A 24,889-nucleotide genomic window follows, 5' to 3' on the forward strand; every position below is an offset into this window, starting at 1 on the left:
CCGGGTCCTCTGGAAGAGCAGTCAGTGCTCTCAACCACTGAGCCATCTCTCCAGCCTTGGTATAGATGAATCTTAAGGTCATACGAGTTTGTACTCCCACCAGCAATGGATAAGTGTTTACAGCATGAGATGTCACTTGTTTGTTTGTTTATTTATTTCGAGACAGAGTTTCTTTGTGTAGCCCTGGCTGTACTCCACATCCTTGCCAGCATGAGCTGTCGCTTGTTTGTTTGTTTGGTTGGTTGGGTTTTTTTTCTTTTGGAGATAGGGTTTCTCTGTGTAGTCCTGGCTGTCCCAGAACTCACTTTGTAGACCAGGTTGGCCTTGAACTCGGAAGAGATCCATCTGCCTCTGCCTCTGGAGTGCTGGGATTAAAGGCGTGAGCCACCACTGCCCAGCCCACTGTTCATTTCTAATTTTGTTAATTTGGATATGCTCTTTTCAGCTTTTAGTTAATTTGGATAATGGTTTGCTTTGCTTCTTAGGTCCATTTGCTTGGAATTTCTTTTTCCATCCTTTTACCCTGAAGTGATGTCTGTCCTTGATGTTAAGGTGTGTTTCTTGGATGAGTAGAAAAATGGATTCTATTTTACATCCATTCTGTTAGACTGTGTCTTTTTATTGGGAAATTGAGACCATTGATGTTGAGAGTTACCAATGAGCAGTGTTGTGGATTCCTGTTATTTTGTTTGATGGTGGTGGTGGAGTGTGTGTGTGTTTCCCCTCTTTTGATTTGCTGGTCTGGGATTATTTATTCCCTGTGTTTTTTTGAGTATTGTTAACTTCGTTAGGTTGGAGTTTTCTTTCTAGTACCTTCTGTAGGGCTGGATTTGTAAATAGATATTGCTTAAATTTGGTCTTATTATGGAATGTCTAATTTTCTCCATCTATTGTGATTGAAAGTTTTGCTGGGTATAGTAGTCTAGGCTGGCATCTGTGATCTCTTAGAATCCATAGCACATCTTTCAACGCCCTTCTGGCCTTTAGGATCTCCATTGAGAAGTCAGGTGGAATTCTAATAGGTCTACCTTTACATATTACTTGGTCTTTTTCCTTTGCAGCTTTTAATATTTTTTCTTTGATCTGTATGTTTAGTGTTTTTATTTTTGTGTGCTATCTTAGTCAGTGTTCTACTGCTGTGAAGAGACACCATGACCACAGGAACTCTTTTAAAAGAAAGCATTTAGTTGGAGCTTGCTTACACTTCAGAGGTCTAGTCCATTATCCTCCTGATGGGGAGCATGGTGGCACACAGGCAGACATGGTAGCTGAGAGTTCTACATCTAGATCTGGATCTGCAGGTAGCAGGAAGAGAGGGACCCACGGGCCTCGCTTGGGCCCTTGAAACCTCCTCATAGCCAGCCGGCATTGACACACTTTCTCCAACAAGGCCACATACCCTAATTCTTTCAAATAGTGCCTCTCTCCCTGGTGATCAAGCATTCAAATCTATGAGCCTAGGGAGGCCATTCTTATTCAAACCACCACGTGTGCTAAGGGAACTTTCTTTTCTGGTCCTGTCTATCTGGTGTTCTGTATGCTTCTTGTACCTTGATAGACATTTCCTTCTTTAGGTTACGGAAGTTTCGTCTATGATTTTGTTGAAAATGTTTTCTGGGCCTTTGACCAGGGTTTCTTCTTCCTCCATTCCTACTATTCTTAGATTTGATCTTTTCATAGTGTCCCAGATTTCCTTGACATTTTTGTGCCAGGAGACTTTTTTTAGAGTTAACATTTTCTTTGACCAAGGCATCCACTTCTGTGGTGTCTTCAGTGCCGGAGAGTCTCTCTTCCATCTCGTGTATTCTGTTGTCGAAGTTTGCCTGAGGTCTTGTTTGAGTTCCTAGATTTTTCATTTCCAGATTTCCCTCAGTGTGTGCTTTCTTTATTGAGTTTATTCCCACTTTCAGGTCTTGAAGTGTTTTATTAATATTCTTCCACTGTTGGTGTTTTGATAGATTTAAGGGATTTATTCACTTCCTCTTCAGGACCTCTATCATATCCACAAAGGCTATTTTAAGGTCACTGTCGTGTGCTTCAGCTGTGCTGAGGGACTCAGGACCTGCTGTGGTAGGGTTGCTGGGCTCTAGTAGAGACATATTGTCCTGGTTGTCATTGTTTTTATGCTGTCATCTAGGCATCTGGTTTTAGGAAGATTGTAATTCTAGGTGCTGATACCTGGTCTTGTCTTTGTTGTGTGGGTGTTTTGTTCTTTGGTTTCTCTTGCCCTCTCTGGTTCTTAGGAGAGAGTGATAGCTGTGTGATACCTGGTAGAGAATTCTTCAGGGATCCTGTTAGGTGTGGCCACTAACACAGTTCCGGGTAAAATGTGTTTCTGAGTACTGGGAGCTGATACTTAGGAATGGGGATGGGTTGGGGCAGGGGCCCGAGTGGGTCCACAGGAGAGAAGAAAGCAGGGTATTCACCAGGATCTGCTTATTTCCCTAGGGATGGGGGCAGAGTGAGGAGAGGCCACAGCAGAAGGTCTGCTTTAGAGCTGGGGATGAGAGGAGATTGGACTTGGAGGAATGGAGGGAGAGGCAAAGATCTGCAGTTAGCCTGTTTGCTTCTGTGGTCAGAGTAGCCTGCAGGTTCCCAGAGAGTGTCTGCTGCAGTTGGAGGCTGGGATAAATCAGTGAGTGCAGGGAGGGAGGTTAGAAGGGGAAGATCCTTGTGACTGACAGGAGATGGAGGGCGGTAATGGAGGCCTTCGAAGCAGTTCTGCTGCAGAGCTGGGGATGAGACTGGGGGATTGGATTTGGAAGACCTGAGGGAGAGGTGAAGATCTGCAATTAGTCTACCTGTTTCCCTGGTCAGAGTGACCTATGACTTCAGTGTATTATTTTTAAAGATTTATTTATTTATTATGTGTATATACATTATGTACATATTATGTATATATGTATTATATGATTTCTTTATTATGTATATAGTGTTCTGTCTGCATTTGTCCCTGCACGCCAGAAGAGGGCGCCAGATCTCTTTACAGATGGCTGAGAGCTACCATGTTGTTCCTGGGAATTGAATTCAGGACCTCTGAAAGAGCAGCCAGTGCTCTTAACCTCTGAGCCATCTCTTACCTGAAAAGCTGGCAGAGGAATTGATGCACACATGGAGTTTCATTGCACTTATTCAGCTGGAAGACAACAGGCATCTTTAAAATACATTTTTAAAATAAAATATGTGAACTTCTTGTGTCTTTTTTTTGAGATGTTTGTTTTTAAATCTTTAAAAAAAAATCTTTGAGTATGTAAGTATATGTACATGACCTGTGGGGGTCAGAGGACAACTTCATGGGGTCAGCCACGGTGGTTCTGGGGATCAAACTCAGGTCACCAGCCATGCCCTTACCAGCTGAGCCATCATCGTGCCTGCCTGGTGTCCCAGCTCTTAGGGGAAAGCTATGTTGAGGTCTTAGTTAGTGTTAGTTCTTTTTTACAAGTTACTGTACTTTATGTGCATGACGGTTCTGTCTGCCTGGATGTGATGTGTACCGCCTGTCCGCCTGGTTCCCATGGAGGTAAGAAAGCGGCATTGAGTCCCCTACAACTGGAGGTAAAGATGGTTGTGAGCCACTGTCTAGGTACTGAGAATCAAAGCTGGGTCTTCTGCAAGAGCATCAAGTACTCCTAACCACTGAGCCATTTTTCCAGTCCCTTATATCCCCTTTTAGGACAGTGACTCACTATGTAGACCACACTGTCCTGGAACTCACTATGTGGACCAGGCCAGCCTGGAACTCACAGAGCTCTGTCAGCCTCTGCCTCCTACATGCTAAGATGAGGGTGTGTGCATGCCTCTGCCTCTGGTATGTGCCTCTGTACTTGGAGTGGGTTTGGTTTTGGTTTGGTTTAGTTGGGTTTGGTTGTGCTTTGAAGGTCAAAACCAGGGCCTTGGTGTATTAGGGAAACATTCTACTGCTAAACTACCCCCTCAATCCTTTTATTTACTTGAAAATTAAAAATACTTGACACTGTATGTGTGTACATTCTATGTCATGTGTGGTCAGGGGACACCTTACAGGGATCATCAGTTCTATCATGTGACAGTAAAATAGCATTTTGACAAAGTATCTCTATGTCACCCTAGCTGGTTTAGAACTTGATATGTAGACCAGGCTGGCCTAGAACTCACAGAGATCTGCCTGCCTCTGCAGTTCTGGGATCAAATGCCTATGCCACCACAAGTGAACACCATTAAGCAAGAGTGACTTGTTTTATGATTATCTGGGTCTCTCTCCAGTTTGCTGCACTGTGTGATGGTGTGATGGTTACACATTGCTTGTCCCGTTCCAGGGCTCACCTGGGAGTAGTCAGTGGGGGGCATTTACACAGGACTACAGTCAAAGCTGCTCTTTGGGGAAGCTGTTGAGCGATTACCACTGTGCCCTGCTCTGTGGATGCCTTAACCACAAAGTGATTGCTTGCTTTGTTTTTTAGAGTCAAAGTCTTATTGTGGGGCCCAGGCTGATTTTTTTTTTTAAAGATTTACTTATTTATTATGTATACAGTGTTCTGTCTACATGTATGCCTGCAGGCCAGAAGAGGGCGCCAGATCATTACAGATGGTTGTGAGGTACCATGTGGTTGCTGGGAATTGAATTCAGAAGCCCCGGAAGAGCAGCCAGTGCTCTTAACCGCTGAGCCATCTCTCCAGCCCCCCAGGCTGATTCTGAAGTTTCCTTCTCTTTCTTTTTCTTTCTTTCTTTCTTTCTTTCTTTCTTTCTTTCTTTCTTTCTTTCTTTCTTTCTTTCGTTCTTTCTTTCTTTTCTTTTTTTTTTTTTTTTTTTTTTTTTTTTTTTTGGCTTTTCTAGACAGGGTTTCTCTGAATAGCCCTGGCTGTTCTGGAACTACCTCTGTGTACCAGGCTTGTCTTGACCTCAGAGATCCACCTGCCTCTGCCTCCTGAGTGCTGGGATTAAAGGCGTGCGCCACCACCACCCGGCGAGTTTCCTTTTCTGAGACAAGGTCTTGTTATGTATCCCAGACTTCCTAGTACTCACTGTGCAGCCTGCTTCAGCCTGCTTCCCAAGTGCTGGGACCACAGGCATGTGCTATCACCGCCCCTGGCTTACGACACTCTATTTCTGTAGGCTGTCGGCCTGTGGTATCTGTCTTGTGTGGGTTTACCTGGTGCGTTCTCACATCCGCTCAGGGAAACCCCACATAGTCATCACCCAGAGGACTGGAGAACCAGAGATGGTACCTTGCTGGGCTCTCTATCCAGGGTCACTGACTTTGGGAGGACCCCTTGTCCCTGTTTGTAATTATCGCAGGGGGGACTCCCAAGGGTATACTGCATGCGTGCAGGGAAACATGCTGGGCAGATGCAGTGGCAGGCTGGGCGAATGCACGCCATGTGGGCATGGCGGTGGTGGTGGCAGCAGCCAGTAATTCACAACCCAGACACTGCATCTACATGGAGAGTTTATTATAACAGAGAGATGAAGGAAAGAGATGATAGGAAAGAGGAAGACAGAAGGAGAAGAAGAAGAAGAAGAAGAAGAAGAAGAAGAAGAAGAAGAAGAAGAAGAGAGAGAGAGAGAGAGAGAGAGAGAGAGAGAGAGAGAGAGAGAGGTGGATGGTGCGCACTTCATGGGAGGAAAAAGCAGAAAGGGGGGGATTTTTCCTCAGAATGAGGCTTTTACATCAGGACGCAGGGCAGCACCAAGGGGTGGCATTTCAAGGGGTGGATCAGAATATTAACATTGCTCCGTTTTGATTATTATAAAAAGAGGCGAGTTATGGGAGCAAGTGGGAGAACAAGGGCGCTGAATTCTCAGGGCAGATCAGATTAACAGTTCCCATCTCCTTTCTTGGACTTTGGTGATTATAGAGTACACCGTAAACATCAACATGGCCCCATCCAGCCCCCCTGGATGATTTATGTCACCTGCTAGAAGGACAACACCCAGAGTCACCAAGGCTTACATTTGTGGAAGCTCCTCACCAGCATTTTTCTGTCCGGAGGTTGATTGTCAGTTGCCTAGTGAGCACCCGTTCCTATGGCAACATGGAGATGTTTGGCTTGGACTAAGATGAGGTACATGGCTGGATGCAAGTGCGTCTCCATCTGCTGTGTGGTGGAGCATGGGAGCTAGGTGCTTCTGGGTCACCGTGTCTCCAGGGGGCTGTTATTCAAAAAGAACAGCATGATGGGAGGCACCCACAAGCAGCCATGGAGAGCTGAGAGCAGCAGAGGGAAGACATGACTCCTGCCTCACGCCTCCGCTTCACCAAGCCCACACCTGAAGAGATTCCAGTGTTCACAGACCACTTCACAGAAGGCCCAGGGGTCTCGGTTCCTCACAAGCAAGGCGCCATTGCTTGCAGGCTTCAGGGTACCAGTGAGGCCTGGCACAAAGGACCGTTGAGATCTGAGCCATTGGGTGCTGGGAGTGTACCTTCCAGAACAGAGTCTTATGTCCACATGGTGCGGAGAGCCAGAGGCCTCCTACTCACACTCAGATGTGCTTGCCTTCTGAGGCCGCAGAACACACCAGCTGCTGCCCTGACCTGGGCGACATCCCAGCATGCATGATCACACCAGTGTCCTCGGGGCTAGCTCAGCATTCCTTTGTAAACGAATCAGCTTCCCAAGTAAAAGATGGCAGTCATTTGAAACTTTTTTTTTTTTTTTTAAGGATCTTGAAATGAAACTTTGACTGGTCTGACCATCCTCTTGCCTCTACCTCTCAAGTGCTAGGATTGTAGGCATTAGGATTTTAAGAGCATTAGGAGAAAGCAGTGCTCAGAAAAGAATAAGACACACCCAAGGTGGGGAAGAGGATGTGCTTCCTTCCCAAGGGGGAGGAGGAGAAAGTAAAATGTACCTAAGCATGGTATAAGCATCCCCTAGAGTAAGAAATGACTTGTCTCAGCATCAGGCACATAGACCATTTTGGTGGTTCACAAGTTACATCTCCAAAGTTTGCTAAGGTGCCTCCTCTTTTCTCCTCTTTTTTTTTTCTTTTTTTTTTTCTTTTTTGGTTTTTGATACAGGGTTTCTCTGTGTAGCCCTGGCCATCTTGGAACTAGCTCTGTAGACCAGGCTGGCCTAGAATTCGGAGATCCACCCACCTCTGCCTCCCTAGTGCTGGGATCACAGGCGTACACCACTACCGCCTGCCCCCCCTCCTTTTTTTTTTTTTTTTCTCTTTCTGTCTTTTGATGAGTGAGGTGGTTCTGTGGATCCCTGGGATGGAATTATATAATATGAATTATAGTGATACGATGAAACTATATGATGAAATCATAAGAACTGTATAGTCTGATATGGTGAAACCAGGAGCCAACAGGGCTGTATAAGGGTCTTAGTACATGTGCTTTCCCTATAAATGGGGTTTCTGGTGAAATCCCTACAGAATTGCAGGTTTGTAGCTGGAAAGGGAGAAAGGCCTGAAGCGGTTAACTGTGCTCTGAAATTCCTGCCCAGGGACCAGGCTTCAGGCTTACCCCAGTCACACAGGTGTCTTAGATGACAACTAGGTAGGGGGCAGGACAGCCACTTCCCTGTCCATTTCTCTTAAACACCGAAACTGGGTTAGGCTCAGCATGCCAGGTGGTTTCCAGCTCTTTGCTTTCCCTGCCCTGGGAGCCCACCAGTGAGCCAGCTGCCGGTGGGAAGAAGGGTGCCCGGGGTTCTGGCCTTGTGTTGGAAGGGTTCCGAGAACTGAGTCAATCTGATATGACAACTTCCTCTTGTTGTCTGCCATTTGGGGCCCATAGTTCCCTTGGCGCGGACATCAGAAAAATGAGCAAAGAACAGTCAAAAAGCCCTTTCTCCCTCCGTCCAGCAGCTCACCAGCAGCCCTTCCTTGGGCTCTTCAATCCAAGGACAAAGAAAGACCTGTCCTTCTCTTTGAAATATGTACTTTCAGGACTGGGCTGTATGTAGCTGGGGCTAGAGCACTGGCCTAGCTTGTCCTGGGCCCTCCCGGGCTTTAATCCCTAGCACTCCGGGAGGGGGTGGCGGGGGGGGGGGGGAGTTACCATCCAAATAATACTTTGATGAGTGTAACAGCTTTATTCCCACTGTGACCAAATTCCTGACAGAATCCCCCTAGGAGAGGAGAGAATTTTTTTGTTTTGTTTGTCTGTTTTTGATTTTTGGTTTTGTTTTGTTTTTCGAGACAGGGTTTCTCTGCAGCTTTGGAGCCTGTCCTGGACTAGCTCTGTGGACCAGGCTGGCCTCGAACTCACAGAGATCCACCTGCCTCTGCCTCTCCAGTGCTGGGATTAAAGGCGTGCGCCACCATGCCTGGCTGAAGGGAGATTTCTTTGGCCTCATCATTTCGGAGTGTTAGGTCCATGGCTGCTTGGCTCCAGAGTGGTGGCTGGCATGTTGGTGTATTAGGGAAAGTTCTTTACCTTCATGACTGACAGGGATGCAGACAAGCACCATACAGACCTCAGGATCGTAGCCATAACCAGGCTCCCGCCATAGCTGCACCTCATTCATGCCACGAGCCCCACAGCAGATGATCTGGACACTGTCGCAGACCTGTAGACCGTGCTTCACCAATGACCTGGGCATCGTTGCAGTCAAGCTGATAGTCAAGACAACGGTCAAAGTGACTGGGTCATCTGTATCCAAATCATACATCTATTAACAAGCTGTGTGCTGATATACATGGGCTCACAGAGCAACTATTTCCCTTGTCCTTGGAGCCTTTCAGGAAAGTAAAGTCAGAGATTCCAGCTTACACACACTATATATATATTATATGTTATATATATATGTTTGTTTTCAGCCCTTACATATTACTCTTTTTTGTGGCTTTTAAATATATATGTTGTGTTACATTTTTATTTTTTGTATTGGTACACGCATGTGCATATACCTTTGCCTGCCTTCCATGCCGCATGTGTGGAAGTCAGATAACAACTTGGAAAAAGTCAGTTCTCTCCTTCCGCTATGGTTCCAGGGTTAAACTCAGGTTATCAGGTTTGGTGGTGGGAGTCTTTACCACTAAGCTGTCTGACTGGTTCTGCTTCATCTATGGAGACAAGGTCTGACAACGTAGCACTGACTGGCTTAGAATTCACCATGTAGTTTGGTAGCGGTGGCACACGCCTTTAATCCCAGCACTCGGGAGACGGATCTCTGAGTTTGGGGACAGCCTGGTCTACAGAGCAAGTTCTAGGACAGCCAGGATTGTTACACAGAGAAACCTTGTCTTTTTTTTTTTTTTTTTTTTTTTTGGAGCTGAGGACTGAACTCAGGGCCCTGCACTTGCTAGGCAAATGCTCTACCACTGAGCTAAATCCCCAACCCAAGAAACCTTGTCTTAAAAAAAAAATTGATTATGTAGTCTGGCTGGCCTGTAACTTGCAGAGATCTTCCTGGCTGGCCTGTGACTTGCAGAGATCCTCCTGTCTCTGCCTCTGGGTGCTGAACTGCAGGTATGTGCCTGCATAAGATGGTGTGAAAGCTCCCAGAGCTAAAGTTCTGTTCAGTCAGTGACTATACATCAAAGAATGGAGCCTGGAGGACTGTGAGTAACAGGAATTCCCCACCCTGCTAGATCCCATCTGCCTTCACTCTTTACAGTGATAAGACAGTTTTATTTTTAAGTGTCAATATTTACCAATGCCAGAAGTTATCGTTTTGTAAAGATTGAAACTAATGTAATACTTTAGGTGTTGATTTAATGTGTAGCCGTTTATGAATGAACTGAGTACATTCAGACCTAGACGCAGGAAGAGCCTGGAGACCAGCCAGGGGGTCTCTTGGGTGGATTGCCCCACCGAGCCTCTGAGAAAGGTCTGCGCTTTAGAGCGGTAGCAGGGTTCAGAGCCAGCTGTACGGTCCCTCTGCCTCAGTTTCCCACCTCTAGGGTGAGGAGCCTTGGTGAGTGCCAAGAACAGGTAGTTGAGCTCCTAGCTCCCACGGCCCATGAGGTGATTCTGTCACGGGCTATCCAGTTTGCTGGTCAGGAAACAGAGCAAGGCTCTTCTCATCTTTCTTTTTAAATTGTGTTTTATTTAAGAGTTAATCTATTCTTAGTTATGGGGTCTTTTATTATGTCAGGCTGGCCTCGAACTTATTATATGGTTGAAGATGACTCTAAACCCCTGATCCACATGCCTCTACCTTTTCTGTGCTCAGATTTCAATAATGGACCATCATGCCTGATTCACGTGGTGTTAAGGATAGAGCCCTACCTGCGGCTTCTGTGAGTGCTAGGCAGGCCTTCTCGCCACTGAGATACACCGCCAGCCCTAACCTTCTCACTATAACAACCCACTGAAGTGGGGAAGTCCACGTTGACTACTGTGACTAAATGCCATAGGCCATGGCTTAAAAACAACCGAAACTGGAGCCGCTGGCCATGGTGATACATGTATAGACCCACCTACTCAGGAGACTGAGGCACCATCGTAACACAGAAAGGAGGATGGGATGGAGGAAGGAAGGAAAATGGTAAGCCAGCAAGAGAAAGGAAAGAGAGCCAGGTGTGGCCGTGAAGGCAGAAGCCAGAGGGTCAGAAGTTCAGGGCCAGCTTCAGCTATTTATTTGGTGAACTGAGGCCAAGCTGAGCTACAGCAGACCTTGTCTCAAAACCAAAAAGCTAAGAAAGAGACCCTAGTGTCAGGTGATAACTATGTCACAGTCAGAGGTGGCACACCTTATCACTGTGTCCTCATGTGGTTTAAAAGACAAGGCAGCACTCTGGGCTCTTTGTTGAGATGGGATCTATGTAGTCCGGACTGCTTCGCACTTCTGGTCCTCTTTTATAAGGCTCCTCCCTCACTACCTCCGACTCGCCCCCCTTGGGTGAGGACTTCAGCAGGAGTTGGAGGGCACACAGTCAAGGGGTCTGAAGCTGTCACTTGACCCATTAAATCCCAGGGTGGGAAGCACAGGGACTGGAGATGGAACATGGGCAGGGGCGGGTCCCATAGAGGGTCTGCTTATGTTCCAGGTCCCTCAGCAAGAATGCCACCCCTGGCCTGTTTTGCATTCCCAGCCCCAACAGTGTTCCCATCCCTCAGGCACACAGGATTAGAGCTCACAGTGGCGTGACCAGGGGGGGGGGGCAAGTCTCGCATACTGTCACCCTGGTGATAAACACAGGGCCCAAGCTTCCTACAGATGCTGTGACTCTTTCTGTCCCCATCGGTTTCTTCTCTGGTGTCTCAAGTCTTTGCCAACATTCCTATTGTATTGTTACTGTCGCTTCCTTTTTGAGACCCTCATATATTCTAGATGGATCCTCTGTCATTGCAGAGATGTACATTATATACATATAAAGGATATATTGTTGAGCATCGCAACTCTATAATACAGTGCAAACATCTTCCACTCTGTGGCTTTGCTACTCTGGCTTCTTTTTTTTTCTTTTTTCGAGACAGTGTCATTCTATTATGCAGCCCTGGCTGTCCTGGAACTCATAATATAGACTAGGCCAGCAGAACTCACAGAGTGCTGGGTTTAAAGGCATGCACCACCACAGCCAGCTACAGCCAGCAACAAGCAACATTTTTTTTTTTTTTTCCGAGACAGGGTTTTTCTGTGTAACCCTGGCTGTCCTGGAACTCACTCTGTAGACCAGGCTGGCCTCAAACACTGAGATCTGCCTGCCTCTGCCTCCTAAGGGCTGGGATGTATAGGCATGGGGCCACCACCACCCTGACTACAAACAACACTTTTATGCTGAGAATCTTAGCTTATGAAAGCTGGAGGGGGCCAAAGAAAGTTCTAGTGTGGCCCTGAGGACCAGAGGACTCTGTCGGCAAGTGTATTGGGGACAGGTTACATATTATCTGTTATAGCCCAGGCCTGGGTTCTCTCCATGTTGACTGGATTCTGGGGCTGTGTTCCACAACCCTGAGTTGAACCGACCTCCGGATCTTCCTGAATTTCCCAGGCTATAGTCTTCAGTTACAACAACAGCAACTGGACTGAGGCACAATTCCTGTTTCTCTCCTAGAAGCAGGATTCTTCACACATTGCTGAAGGCTCTGAGGACTGCAGTCAGAAAACTTTAGGATTTGACTCAATACTTCCCAAATTAACTGACTTTCTTCCCGTTTTTTTCTTCCTAATATATATTAAAATATGTTTTAATGTATAATACATATTTTGAAACAAGGCCTTACTATGTAGCTCTGGCTGGCTTGGAACTCACTGTGTAGACCAGGTTGGTCTCAAACACATATAGGTCCCCCTGCCTCTGCCTGCCAAGTGGTGGGATTAAAGGCGTGCGCCACCACACGTGCTTTTGAGATGGTCTGTCTGGCAACCCCCCTGCTGTAGTCTCGGTGCTAGGGTTACAGATGTGCATCACCACACCACCTTGAGGGAACTCAGAGCCCCTAAGGTTGAGTCATCAGGCCCAAGGCATGGGAGCGTGGTTTGTGCAATTTTTCAGGCTCTCTTTTCTCTTCCCTGGGGGTTATTAATCAACGCTGGGAGTGGCACAGTGGGCTGAGCTTTGGACGGGCCTGCTTCACCTTCTCAGCCTGTGTCTGAGCCTATCAGGAGTCCCAACACAAGAGTGGGAAGTGCATGGGGGTGGGGGAGGGGCGTGCGGGTTCAGAAGGCAAGAGAGGCCTCCAGTGTCACGTGCCTGGCCAGACTGGGAACTTGAGAAAGTTCTAGGCATGAGTGGAGACGACACCGTTGTAAACTGAGTCCTCCTAGCTTGCAAGTCAGAAAGGAGGCCCCGTGTGGAGAGGGAGAGCGCATCCCCAGCTTTGCTGGTGGGGTCGGGGAACAGGAGGCTTGGGGATAAAGACGTCAGAGGGAGAGACGGTGGCCTTGGCTTGGGCTGTGGGTCGGCAGAGCTTTGGATGGTGCAACAGCAGAGGAGAGGGTGGCTGTACCCTGGAAAAGGGCACCCTGCACTGTGGTGCTGGGTGGCTGGATGCGAGCCCTGGATTTACCGGGGCACTGAGAGACAGGAAGCAATGGCGTCCTTCCGCCAGCAGAGGGCAGTGTTGGGTCTCGGTAGAGACACAATCCCGCATTCCTGAGATTAAATCCTGCCTGGAAACAAAGTTCCCCAGCCTCCATCCTACTGCAGAGCCTGCAGCTTTTTTTTTTTTCCCCCTCCAGGCCCCAGGGTTGTGCAGTGAAGGTGGAGCTGTGGGCCTCTTAGTGAAACGTGGCTGCTGGAACCACAGGTACCCCAGGGCCCTGCTGCACACCAGCCCTGCCTGCTACCACCATCTTGCCGTCCTTAGGATAGTGGCCACTTACAAAGGCGTCTCTCTGGGCTATAATTTTGCCTGTTTTGGACCTTGCCCTCTCTCCCTCCCTCCCTCCCTCCCTCTTTTTTTCCCTTAGAGGCAGGGCCCCCTACATTGCCTCAGCCCCCGGGAGGCACACCTGGATGCTTAGGAACTCTTACAAATGAAGTCAGGCTGGCTTGCTGGCTGCCGGCCAGCCACACCGCTGCACTTAGCTGCATTGACTGGATCCCATCCACAGACACACTGGGCTCCATTCTCACTCCATTCTGGAGGGAGTGCCCATGGTGGCCATCCTCCCTGTAATGAGCAGCAATGCCCACTGCTACCCAGACTTCCTGGTGCTCAGAAACACAGCTCACAATTTTATTTTTTGAGACAGGTCTCACGTATACCAGGCTGGCCTTGAACCCTATCTCCACCTCCTGAGTTCTGGGATTCTAAGCATGTGTAATCATGTCCAGTCTTTTTTTATTTTAAATTTTAATAAATATTTATTTTTATTTTTGTGTGCATAGTTCTTTTGCCTGCATGTATGTCTGTGTGAGGATGCCTGATCCCTTGGACCTGAAGTCACAGACCGTTGTAACACAGCTGCTATGTGGGTGCTGAGAATTGAACCCGGGTCCTCGGGAAGGGCAGCCAGTGATCTTAACTGCTGAGCCATCTCTCCAGCTCCTCAAGTCCAGTTTTTGTGGTGTTGAGGATTGAACCTGGAGTTTCTTTTCTTTCTTCCTTTTTTTTTTAAAGAATTATTTTATTTTTATTTTTTGAGATAGGGTTTCTTTGTGTAATAGCCTTGGCTATCCTGGAACTCACCTTATAGACCAGGCTGACCGCAAACTCAGAGATCCACTTGCCTTTGCCTTGAGCGCTGGGAGTGTGTGCCACCGGGGTTTCTTGATGCCTAGAAAGCACTCTATCAACTCCGCTACTGTATGCCCCCCCAACAACGGATTACATGACTTTGTGGGGGCCTGTGCTGGGAGGGAACACAAGGTCTTGAGTAGGTTCTCCACTGAGTCCTCAGCTCCCTTCCACCCGCTCCCCTCCCCTCTCCTCTCCCCTCCCCCAGCCCCCATCAGTTCTGTGTTGCTGGGGCTGAGCAAAAGTCTCTCCTGAGTTCAGGAAATCCTGTCTCCATCCCCAAAGTAGTGGTAACCACAGGGTCAGGTTTGTGTCAGTCTTTTGCAGGGAGACCCATGTCTTTCTTTTACGTATCCTAGACTGGCTTTTACGTATCCTAGACTCGCCATCCTCCTGCCTCAGCCTTCTGAGTCGCTGGGGTGGCAGCCCTGCAGGACTTCCTATTTCCCTCCTCCTTTCGATGTGTGTCGGAAGGAGAGCTGCTTTTCTCGCTCCTGGGACCGACTTTGAGCACTGCACAGGACAAGGAACCTCCCCCGATGCCTGGATCCTTGCAGTAGAACCCTTGTGGTCTTTGGCCTGGGCCCTCAGCATGGGCTGTGAAGACGCTGCATGTGTGCAGGGTGAGGCAGGACCTGACACTGCCACTTCCACAGAAAAGGCTCCAGAGACAGTTGCACAGGACCAGGAGCACGTGCCAGCAACAAGTGGGGAAAGATGTGCTCAGAGCATCCTGGTCCGGGAGGGCCTCAGAGCAAAACCTGGGGGCTCTGACCCCTGGAATGGGGGAGACCCGACCACATCTGCTCCCTGACAGCTGATAAAATTAATCTTGAACTGGCTGTGCTTCCCTTGGTGCTTTATTAGGATTATCTAGGTTGTCGAGCCGCGCCGGGAGGTGGCGGTGTGGTCACGCGCACGGGCCTGGCCGCGTCCAAGTTCAAGCTCTGGGTGGGGAGCCAGCTTCCCGTCGCCGTTTCGTTAATAACTTAAAGAGCCAGGCCGAGGTGCAGGGGCGGGTGCGCGGCGGGACGCAGCCCGGGCTCTAGGCGCTCGGCGCGGGAGGACCCCGACTGGGTCGCAGTGCTGGGCTAGCCGCGCCCGGAAGCCAGACGTCGCCGCGCTCGGCTGCAGGAAAGGTCTCGGCCGGTGTGCTCTGGGGTCGCCTCTGGGGTCCCGCACTCGGGGCAACCACTCGAGGGGCCGCCGCTGCTCTCCCACCCCCCACCCATCCAGCTGCCCCGCGTGCGCGGGCCGCCTCCAGCCTCCTCCCCTGCCCCCTCCCTCTCTGCCACCTTCCCCCCTCTTTCTCTTCCCCCCCTCCTCCCGGCCGTCCCCTCCCTCGTCGTCCCTCTCGCCCCTCCTCCTCCCCTCCCTCCTCCCGCTCCCCTCCCCCCCCTCTGCTCCCGCCGCCTCCGCCCGCCGCCCCGGCCGCGTCGGGTAAACCTGTTCTGCGAGGCAGCCGCGCCGGGGCGGATTGAGCGGCCGGTTGCTCCTGGCGGCTCGCGGCGTCGGGGCCCGTGGAGCGCGCGGCCGGTCTTCGGCCGCAGCCCTCGGCACCACCACCATGTACTCGGGAGCTGGCCCCGGTGAGTCCGCGAGGCGCCCGGCGCTCGTGCCGCGGCGGTTGGTGGGGGGCGGGCGGGGCGGGCGGGGACGACGGGGGGCCTGTGGGGCCGCGACGTGGCCTCGGGATGGCCGGACAGGGCCTCGAGGCGGGGAGGCCCAGCGCGCCCGATCCGCGCAGCCGGGGCGCGTGCGGGGGCCCAGGCCCGGCCTTGCAGCGGGTCGTCGTCCTCCCTGCAGCGCTCCTCCCGCCGGCCCCGAGCGCATCGCAGCGGGGTCCAGCCCGCCGGCCCTGGGGCGGGGAGCTGGACGGGTTGGGAACCGAACCCCGGGGCCCCAGGACCGCGATCGCCCGCTCCGGCGCAGTTCCACGCCGGGCAGCCGCCCTCCCCATTCAAGTGCTAATCGCCCTGCGATTTCCTAGCGGAGCGGGTGGCCGCCGTGGCACCCCTTCCCACCAGCGTGCCCGTTTCCCTGGAAAAGTTCCAGAAAACTTAAAAACACGAACGCGTTTTCCCACACCCCGCTTCCCGAGCAGAGTGGAGGGCCGTTTACTCGCGGGGCTGAGAAAACAGTCAAGTGTTGGAACGCTTTTTCGCCTTCTCCCGCCAGGCACGTGGCTCCATTTCCCGGCCGCCCCGCCGCTTGCTCGGGCTCAGCCTGCCCCCCTTTGTCCGCCAGGCTGTACTTGGCGCCCGCGGGCCCTCTCTGCTGCCCACCTGACCTAGTGGTTCGGCCCCGGGGCCTCCCCAGATCTTCCCCACGGTGGGATCTGGAAGCTTCCTAGATCTTCCCGGGTCCCCCGTGGTGCCTGCTCCGAGCCTAGTGCGCCGCCTCTCCTGATGTCATAGGGCTCCTCGAATGCCCACTGACCAACTTGTAAATGCGTTCATTATAGGGTTTCCAGCAATTTGGAGACCCGTTTAACCTTGCGCCTGGGAGGTGGCCAGGTCCTGGGGACAGATGTTGGGGGTCTGGAGCCTGCCTTCGAAGTGGCGAGGGCAGCCCCTGCCAGAGTGTGGGAATCCCCCAGCTCAGCGCTGTGGAGGGACCCAGAAAACCTTAGCTCTGAGGCTGTACGTTTTTCCAGAGTGTCAGTTTCTAGTGACTTCCTCGGGTACGAGGCCAGGCTTTCCTCTGTTTTGTGTGTGGTTCTTTCAGCCCTCCACAGTGGGTCTTCATTCTGAATAGAGGCAGTGGAGGCTCAGAGACGTTGAGGGCCCTGTAACATCCGGGAGCCAGCAGACATTAGGACAACCTGTTTGAACACTCCTATAGAAGTGGCTTCCCAGTCTTCTTTGACCTTGATCCACCGTTGGAACTACCTGTTTGGTGTGGATTCCTCCCAGACAGGGTGGAAATAAGAACCTACTGTGTGTTCTGCAAGGGGATATTGCCTTTTAGAAAAGAATGCGGTAGCCCTCTGGATCAGCCCGTTCGTTTTTTGGTCACTGGCATCTTTGAAGATGGCTGCTGCTGCGTGGGCCTCTGCATTGTGGCCTAAGGGAGAGACAGTCCCCTCTATCCAGAAAGCCTTGGGCGAGAAAAGAGATGCCTGTAGGATAATTCTTGGCTAATGGCAGGCTGGGAAGGAACCCAAGTTGCAGGTGGGCCAGTGTGCTGTAATTGCAAGGCTGGAGTGCAGCTCCATTTTATTGTACATACCAAGGCTTTTAATTTTGCTTAAAAGGACCCCCCCCAAATCTCTTCAATGAGATTCAACCATATTTCCACATTTAGGAGAATGGAAGGCCATTGGATTTGAATTCTAGAAAACTTACAGAGTTTTGCTGCTCCTCAGCTTGATGGGAAGTAAATACTTAGTAAATTAACTTGAAAAATAGAATTCACCGTGAGTTCTTACCCCGCCTGTTACAAACAAATACTGTTACATGTGTGAAGTTCATAGCGTCAGGGGCCAAGGTTCAGAACTTGGTAGGTTTGGTTTGTTTTTTTTTTTTTTTTTTTTTTTTTTTTCCCTTCCTGAAGGATTAGTGGTTTAGGTTATGTTAGGGTATGTAAATTCACTACCCTCCCCGAAACTTCCTACTATTCTTACATAGTGGCTTGTAGGTGAGATCCCCCACCAAAGGTTCTTAAATTGCCTGGCGGGTGCTTCGCCTCCTGCTTTATAGCCCAGGAGAATTTGCTACAAAATAACCTCTGTGACGGGAAAACTGGGTTGGGAGCCGCCGGTGAGGACCGGGGTTTTGAGCATCGATGCATGCACTGTGGTCTCTAATGCCAGCATTTGGCCCTGCTCCCCGGATTCTCCCCAACTTCCAGTTGTGTCTGAGGGTACCACTGCAGCTTGGCGGCTTCTGTGCCGCAGGGAAAATGCTGCCAACGCCTGGAATGCCCAGCATGGTGGCTGAGCATTTGTGGGAAATCTCTCCCCCCACCCCCAGCCCAGTAGCCTGTGGGGGAATTTAAATAAGTGTGGGTGGGGAGGGGGCATGTAAAAGCTTTGGCTTGTACCTTCTTAAGAAGCAACATTTTGTAACTTTGAGTTTCTCTGTTAACACGGTTGGGTTTATTCTTTACAGTTCAAGAGCCTGAGCTGCCAGTCTGATAAAAAATGTTTCTTTTTCTTTTTTTAACTTTATGAATTGTTATTGTAGAAAATGTAACACATGATTTTTAAAAAGTTTCTACCGTGAAGTAATTTTACAAACATGAATGCAGGGTGTCTAAAGATTGGGTCTCTGCCTATCCCCTCCCTCCCCAGCAGATGTCTGTGTTCCAGCCGTGGCTTATCAGCTGCCTCTCCTCCCATTAACATCCTAAAGCAGATTCCAGCCCTGCAGTCTCACCCTGGCGTCTCATCCTGCCATGTCTGTGTGTACAGAATACAGGGATTTCTTTTTCCTTCCCTTTCAGAGACAGGGTGGGCTGTATAGCCTAGGGTTGTCGCAAACTCGTCCTCCTGCCTCCGCTTCCAGAGTCCTGGGATTGCAGCCTTATGTCGCCACGGAGAGCTGGCACAGGTACACGTGAACATGGCTCACTGCCATTGTTACACCAGGTGCTGCCACTTCTCTTGGCTCCAGAAACGCGATTACAATTAGCCTGCTTTTTAAAAATTATTTTCATTTTTATGTATTCATGTTTGCCCGCATGTATGTATGTGTACCACGTGTGTGCCTGGTGGCCCCAGAGGCCGGAAGAGGGCATCACAGAACTGGAATCGCAGACAGTTGTGAGCCTCCACGTGGATGCTGGGAACAGAACCTGGGTCCTGCAAGAGCGGCAAGTGCTCTTAACCGTTGAACCATCTCTCCAGCCCCTACAATTGATAGTAGAATATGGAGTTAATGGAAGAACATGTAAATTGGGGTGTCTGGCTTCTAAATCTTTCTTGGTTGTATTTTGTTTTTTTGAAACAGGGTCTTACTTTGTAGCCCGGGCTGGCTTTGAACTGGTTTATATTCCCTGGTGAGAGCTCCCCAGATGTGTGCCATCATATCAGCTTTTCACCAAAGCCTTGAAAACGGCCTCTGCCCCCTTTGTCTGCGTGTTCGACTTCTTATTGACACTGGAGGTCTTACAGATCTCCAAGCCGGCATCTCCCTTGCAGCCTGCCTCCCTTGGATCGGTACTTAAAACTATCTGCCTGGCCTTCAGAGTCCGCCCACCTGCTCTCCTGTTCTGTGAGGGCTGAAGGAGACCCCCCTGCTCGCGTCCACTCCGACTCCCTCATCCTGAGGGTGTTTTTGCACGGGTCGCTTTGAGTTGCAGCGGGGGCCTCTTTATCCACGGCCCACTTTCAACTCCGCGATCCAGGCGGAGAGAATCTGGATGGCCTTTGTGTAGCTTGTATCTGATAGCCTGCCCTAAGGTGGATTTCCCCTCCCCAGTTTTGGGCTCAGGTGTGGGGCGAGGAGTCACGCTCTGTCTTCTGCATCCCCTTATCTGCTCCAGTTATCCTGTGCACCCTCCAGCTTCACCCCTCCAGCATCGCTATCTCCTGGGCAGCGCGGCTGTGCTGGCCCAGGCCCAGCCTGATGCCTGTGCGGTCCTTTTCCCTCTGGGCGGTTAAAGTGAAGCGCTGGTGGTGATGAAATGGCCTCAAGCTCCTACTAATTTCCCACTTTCACCCCTAAAGCTGAAGAACCCCGAAATCCCTATCTATTTATTTATTTTCTCTTTGAGCCCAAACAACTGTACCCTCCTCTGAGCTTTTCAGTAGAGCTGTGCAGGGATCATTATCTAAACTGGGAGCTTTCTCCAGTCGAGTGAGGGATCGGGACATGGGGGCAGACCTGGTGGGCCATAGCTAAGTCAGGAGCATCGGACCCGAGTGTGTGCCCTTGCTTCACACCCAGCGCATCTGGAGTCCTCCTGATGCCCGAAGGTATACATGTGGTGTCCCTGAGATGCTGTACCAAAATGTGCCACTGTGGCCCCAAGCAGGGGCCCCACCAGGTACGTGTGAGGCAAGCCAGAGCCTCTGCTGCCTGCCGAGAACACGGTGCCTCTGGCTCTTGGGTACTGGACCAACATCTGGGATGTGTCAGCAGACGCCGTGGACTGATGAACACGGTCATCCCCTTCAGTCCTGTCCTCCTAGTTTGACATCTGTGTGGGTCTCAGTTTCCATGTGAGATGTTACCCAGGTTGCTCACACCCTCTGGACCTTGTGACCTGGATTCTTTTTCTGCCGAAGGGGAGCCGTGTGTACGTGTCCCCAGTCATCTTGAGAACGTTCTGGTAGGATGATTGGTGGTTACCCAAGGTAGGCAGACAGGGCCCACCAGTGGGCCAGTGGGCAGAAACTGCTTCGCAATCACTGTGGTGCCAGCTGGTCAAACTGGAAAGTTTCTGGAAAAACATCCAGTAGCTCTTCATGTTGTGTTGGGGTGGGAGTGGAAAGAAAAGGTGTAGGTGACTGGGTGGTTGGGTGGTCAGGGCCCAAGGTAAGACAGCTCTCTTCTGTGGAGGATGCTTTGGATGGAGTGACCCTTGCTTGAATCTCCTTTTTACAGTTGTAGGATTGACAGAGCTTGGAGCTCTGTGGGGGAGGTGACAGGCCCGGGGCTAGTCATGGGGACTGCCCTGTCACCCTCCCGGCCTCCTTTACCTCCATCACCTGGGAGAAGGAGGTGGTGATGGGTTGTGGGTTGTATAGTAGATTCTTTTCTTTTGCTGCGATAATAAAGCACCATGACCAAGGCAACTTACAGAAGGAGGTTTATTTGGTGCTTATGGTTCCGGGGGATCAGAGTCAATCATGGTGAGGAGGCGTGGCTACAGGAACAGGAAGCTGAGAGCTCACATTTTCAGACATTTACAAGCATGAAGCAGAGCAAAATGGAAATGGCAGAGTCCTTTGAGCCTTCCAAGCCCACCTCTAGTGATGTCCTTCCTCCAAGGCCACACCTCCTAAGCCAACTAGGGATCAACTGTTCAAATGCCCCAAACCATTTCTACAGGGGTAAATGGAGTTGAGCCAGACCTCATTGTCCTGGTGGGCTGTGAGTCTCTCGGGGAGACTGATCTGTGTACTTCATGAAGTTTGGGTGTGAATGATCCAACTAGACAGGCATTGAGTTTGGCTGTACCTTCAGCCTGACACCCACTGTTCATTAAACATTGGGTAAGTTAGTTTCATGGCCATGGCAGGAAGAGAGGCCAGATGTCACCGTGCCTTAGGGCTATTAGGTTTGGGGTGTGGAAGGGAGCAATCTGAAGCTGGGGTGAGTGCTGGAGGCGGGCCCGGAAAAGCCAGATGAAGTGGGTAAGGGGGTAAGGCTTTGGGCCTGAGCAGTCTGGGATCCTCAGTTCACACTCAATCAGCCCTCTGGCCCTGAACTGGATGGGCCTGGAGGAGAGCCAGAATCACCTGCAGGCCTTGCCCCACCTTCCCCACAGGTGATTGCTGTTCCGAGGGCTGTGGGACTCCCAGGTGCTTCCAGTAGGGCCTCTGAGAAGGGAGGAAACATTCCCAAGAACGCCATGTTGGGCAGGATGGCAGGGCAGACAGGAAGCCGAGTCAGGAGTGGGGCTGGGCCAGAAACCTGGCTTGGATGGGCCTGAGAGAACTGTCTGTCTTGGGCAATCTAGAGAATGAAAAATCAACTGACGACTTCCCAAGAGCTCCCAAACAGTTAAGTTTATCTGCTTCTTGTCTGTCTGCTTACCTGCCCCTCTTTTCTAAAAAAAGCTCCAGGGTATACTCCAGGACTGCCATGCCGGGGTGCTAGGACTGTGACTTGTCTGCTCCATCCTTGAGCCTTGGGGTGAACTTACCATTAAGGAGTTCCAGAAATGCCATGGCAACTGTGCTCTGCATTTTTAAGCACCCGAAGCCACAAGGCTTGGGAACAGTGAGGACCAGGACAGTAACAGGTGTCCTCGCTGGGGATGTGACCTGGGGGGTGAGCGTCTGTGGGTCTGGAAGTCCTCCGGCAGCAGAGTCTGGTTTTCCTGTGTCCTGCCGTGTGGTCGCCATTCCTAAGGATGAAACTCCAGGGTTGAACACCCTGAAAAGACTTAGCGGGTGGCTGTTGGAAAACCGAGCGCTGAAGTAAGCGGAAGACTCGCTGAGGAATGTGTGTGGTGTTGCGTGTGTGTGCACGGTGGCAAGCAAAGAGCAGAACGCCATTGGTCTCTGAAGGGATTTGAATTTCATTCTGTTGGGTCACCCCTCCGTAGAGAATCCTGGTTGCCTGGGGTGGCAAGGAGTTGCCTCAGTGCTCACAGAAGACGGAGCCCTGGGCCTGGCTTCTCAAGAGAGTGCCAGGACACTTATCATCAGCTGCCACAGGGAGGGTGGAGTGGCGATGCTGGGCCCCTGGGCGTGCAAGGCACAGCCCTCCTAAGCTCATGGAGGTATCACGCCAAGGAACACTCATTTGAAAACGTGGGTTTTGTTTTTATTTTTGCACATTTTTATTGAAACATGTTCAGATTCATTCACCGAATGACAAGTGTGAAGAATCTTGCCAAGCTGGGTGTGGAGGCACATGCCTTTAATCCTAGCACTTGGGAGGCAGAGGCAGGCGGATCTCTGTGAGTTCGAGGCCAGCCTGGTTTATAGAGCGAGTTCCAGGACAGGTTCCAAAGCTACACAGAGAAACCCTGTCTCAAAACCCTCCCCGCCCCCCAAAAAAAAAAAAAAAAAAAAAAAAAGAAGAAGAATCTTGCCAAGTCATCGTCCTATGATCAGACCTTAGCTGCTGCTGCAGGTGACTCCTCTCCTGCCACACCAGCCCTGGTCTCCGGGATGGCACCTGGGGCTTCCACTGGCCCTGTGGCGGTTCCTTCCTGGCCTCCACTCAGAGTCTGATCAGCAGGACTCTGCAGTGTGTACTGCTCTCATTATCTAGTCCAAGTGGGTCTGCTTTGTCAACAGAGGGGAAGAAAAATGATTGGCGTTTCAGAGCAGGGAAGGTCTTTCAAAATGTCAGCCTTTAAAAAAAAAAATAGCCAAGTTTACGTAACAGAAATTTAACCGTTTAAGAGGCCGGAGAGATGACTCAGTAGTTAAGAGCACAGACTGCTCTTGCACAGAACCAGAGAACCCGAGTTCCATTCCCAGCATCCGCACTGCCTATATTCAGTTCCTAGGGATCTGATTGTCTGTCATCCACGGGCACTTATGTGCACTCACATGCACACACATACGATTAAAATAATAGAAATCTTTAAAGAATTCAAAATGACCACTTGAAGAGCTGCTGAGATGCTCAGTGGTGAAGGGCCCCTGCTGTGCAAGCGAGAGCAGTGAAGTTTGGATCCTTGCATAGAGGCGGGTGGAGGCAGGAGAATGGCGGGGACTTGCTGGGAGGAAAAAAACAAGACAGGACTTCCCAGGTTCAGGGAGAGGGAGAGGCTCTGCCTCAGAGGAGTAAGGTGACAGAGGACACCTGACACCCTCGTCTGGTCCTTTGTTAGTCTTTACACACACACACCTTCATCCATCAGGAACATCTCCAGTCTTTGGTGCAGTCACAGTACCAACGTTAGTACCTAGTTCTAACCCCCATCCCTGCCCCCCAGCCTCAAAAGCCAGTGACTGACGTGCTATTGAATTGCCTATTGGGGACGTTTCTGAGGAGCAGAATCAAGCAATACCACGGCCTTTTGTGTCTGGGTGTTTTGCTTAGCAGTCTGTTCTCAAGATTTTTTTTTTTTTTTTTTTTTTTTTTTTGAGAGACAGCATTTCTCTGTGTAGCCCTGGCTGGCCTAGAACTCACTCCATAGACCAGGCTGGCCTCAAATTCACACAGATCCACCTGCCTCTGCCTCTGCCTCCCCGAGTGCTGGGATTATAAAGGCATGGTGCCACCACCACCACCACCACCTGGCTTTTCATTTTCTTTGTTATCAGCACATCATCTGTCTTATGAATAAGCCTCCACTCTCCGTCTCTTGGGGTCCTGCCTTCCTTTCAGCTGCAGTTAATATGCTCCTCTGAACATTTGGGTCTAGGCTTTTGTGTGTCCACTGTGTTTTCCCGATATCATGCATGGGAGTTGATCTACTGGAGAACTAGCTTTCTGAGGACCTGGTTTCTTCACTGCCACCCACTGTCACTGGGCAGAGACGTCACTGCTCACTGGCATTTCAGAGTTTTAGAAAGTGAAGTGATTTTTTTGTTGTTGTTTTGTTTTTTTAAAGTGGGGACTTGATATGTAGCAGGCAGACTGAATCCTAATCCTCCCGAGATCAGGTGTGGAGCACCAGGCCAGGGTTAGAAAGTCAAGTTCTTTGGTAATCCTCTTCTGTCATATTTTATTAGCCATCAACCTGATGGGAAAATGTGACGTCTACAGACTTTTTTTTTCCCAGTTGTACCTAAGAGATCTAAGATCTGTTTATCTCGTTAGAACACATTGTGGAATTTGCAGCCCAGACCCTGAGTGAGTGGTGGAACTCTAGGAGTCCAGGATCCTGATCAGTCCTGGGGTCTGAGTATTAGCTGCCAGCCTGGGCTGCTGAAGCAGTGAACACAAGCTCAGCTCCTGCCCTGCCAGCTTAAAGCCAGGGGCACAAATGGGAACCAAGGGTCACTTCCCACATGCATGGAAGACCACAGGCAGCCTTCACAGAGGGGGTAAAATAGGTGGGAAACCAGGAACAGTTTTTTTGCCTGAGGAGGAGACTGAGAGGGTCCCAGGGAGGCTGGGCAAAACACAGGTTGCTGTGGGCTTAGCCCCCTCCACCCAAAAGGATGGGGAGCCCGTTGCAAGATGTGTAGGTTCATGGGTGTGGTCACAGCAGGGCCAGGAGGCTGCCCTGTGCCTAGAGACCAGTTA

The 24,889-nt window shown here is 50.4% G+C and overlaps 1 protein-coding gene across 1 annotated transcript in view; it reads left to right on the forward strand.

Moving 5' to 3' along the window:
• Nucleotides 1–15,480: 15,480 nt before the first annotated feature.
• Nucleotides 15,481–24,889, forward strand: part of Ago2 (argonaute RISC catalytic component 2) — an 80,659-nt gene continuing 71,250 nt past the window's right edge. The window contains exon 1 of the mRNA XM_059248121.1: nucleotides 15,481–15,652. Coding sequence (XP_059104104.1) covers nucleotides 15,631–15,652 — 22 coding nt within the window. The 5' untranslated portion in view covers nucleotides 15,481–15,630. The remainder of the gene's footprint in view (nucleotides 15,653–24,889) is intronic.

The sequence above is a fragment of the Peromyscus eremicus genome, chromosome 20 (assembly GCF_949786415.1).
Source record: "Peromyscus eremicus chromosome 20, PerEre_H2_v1, whole genome shotgun sequence".
Lineage (NCBI taxonomy): Eukaryota > Metazoa > Chordata > Mammalia > Rodentia > Cricetidae > Peromyscus > Peromyscus eremicus.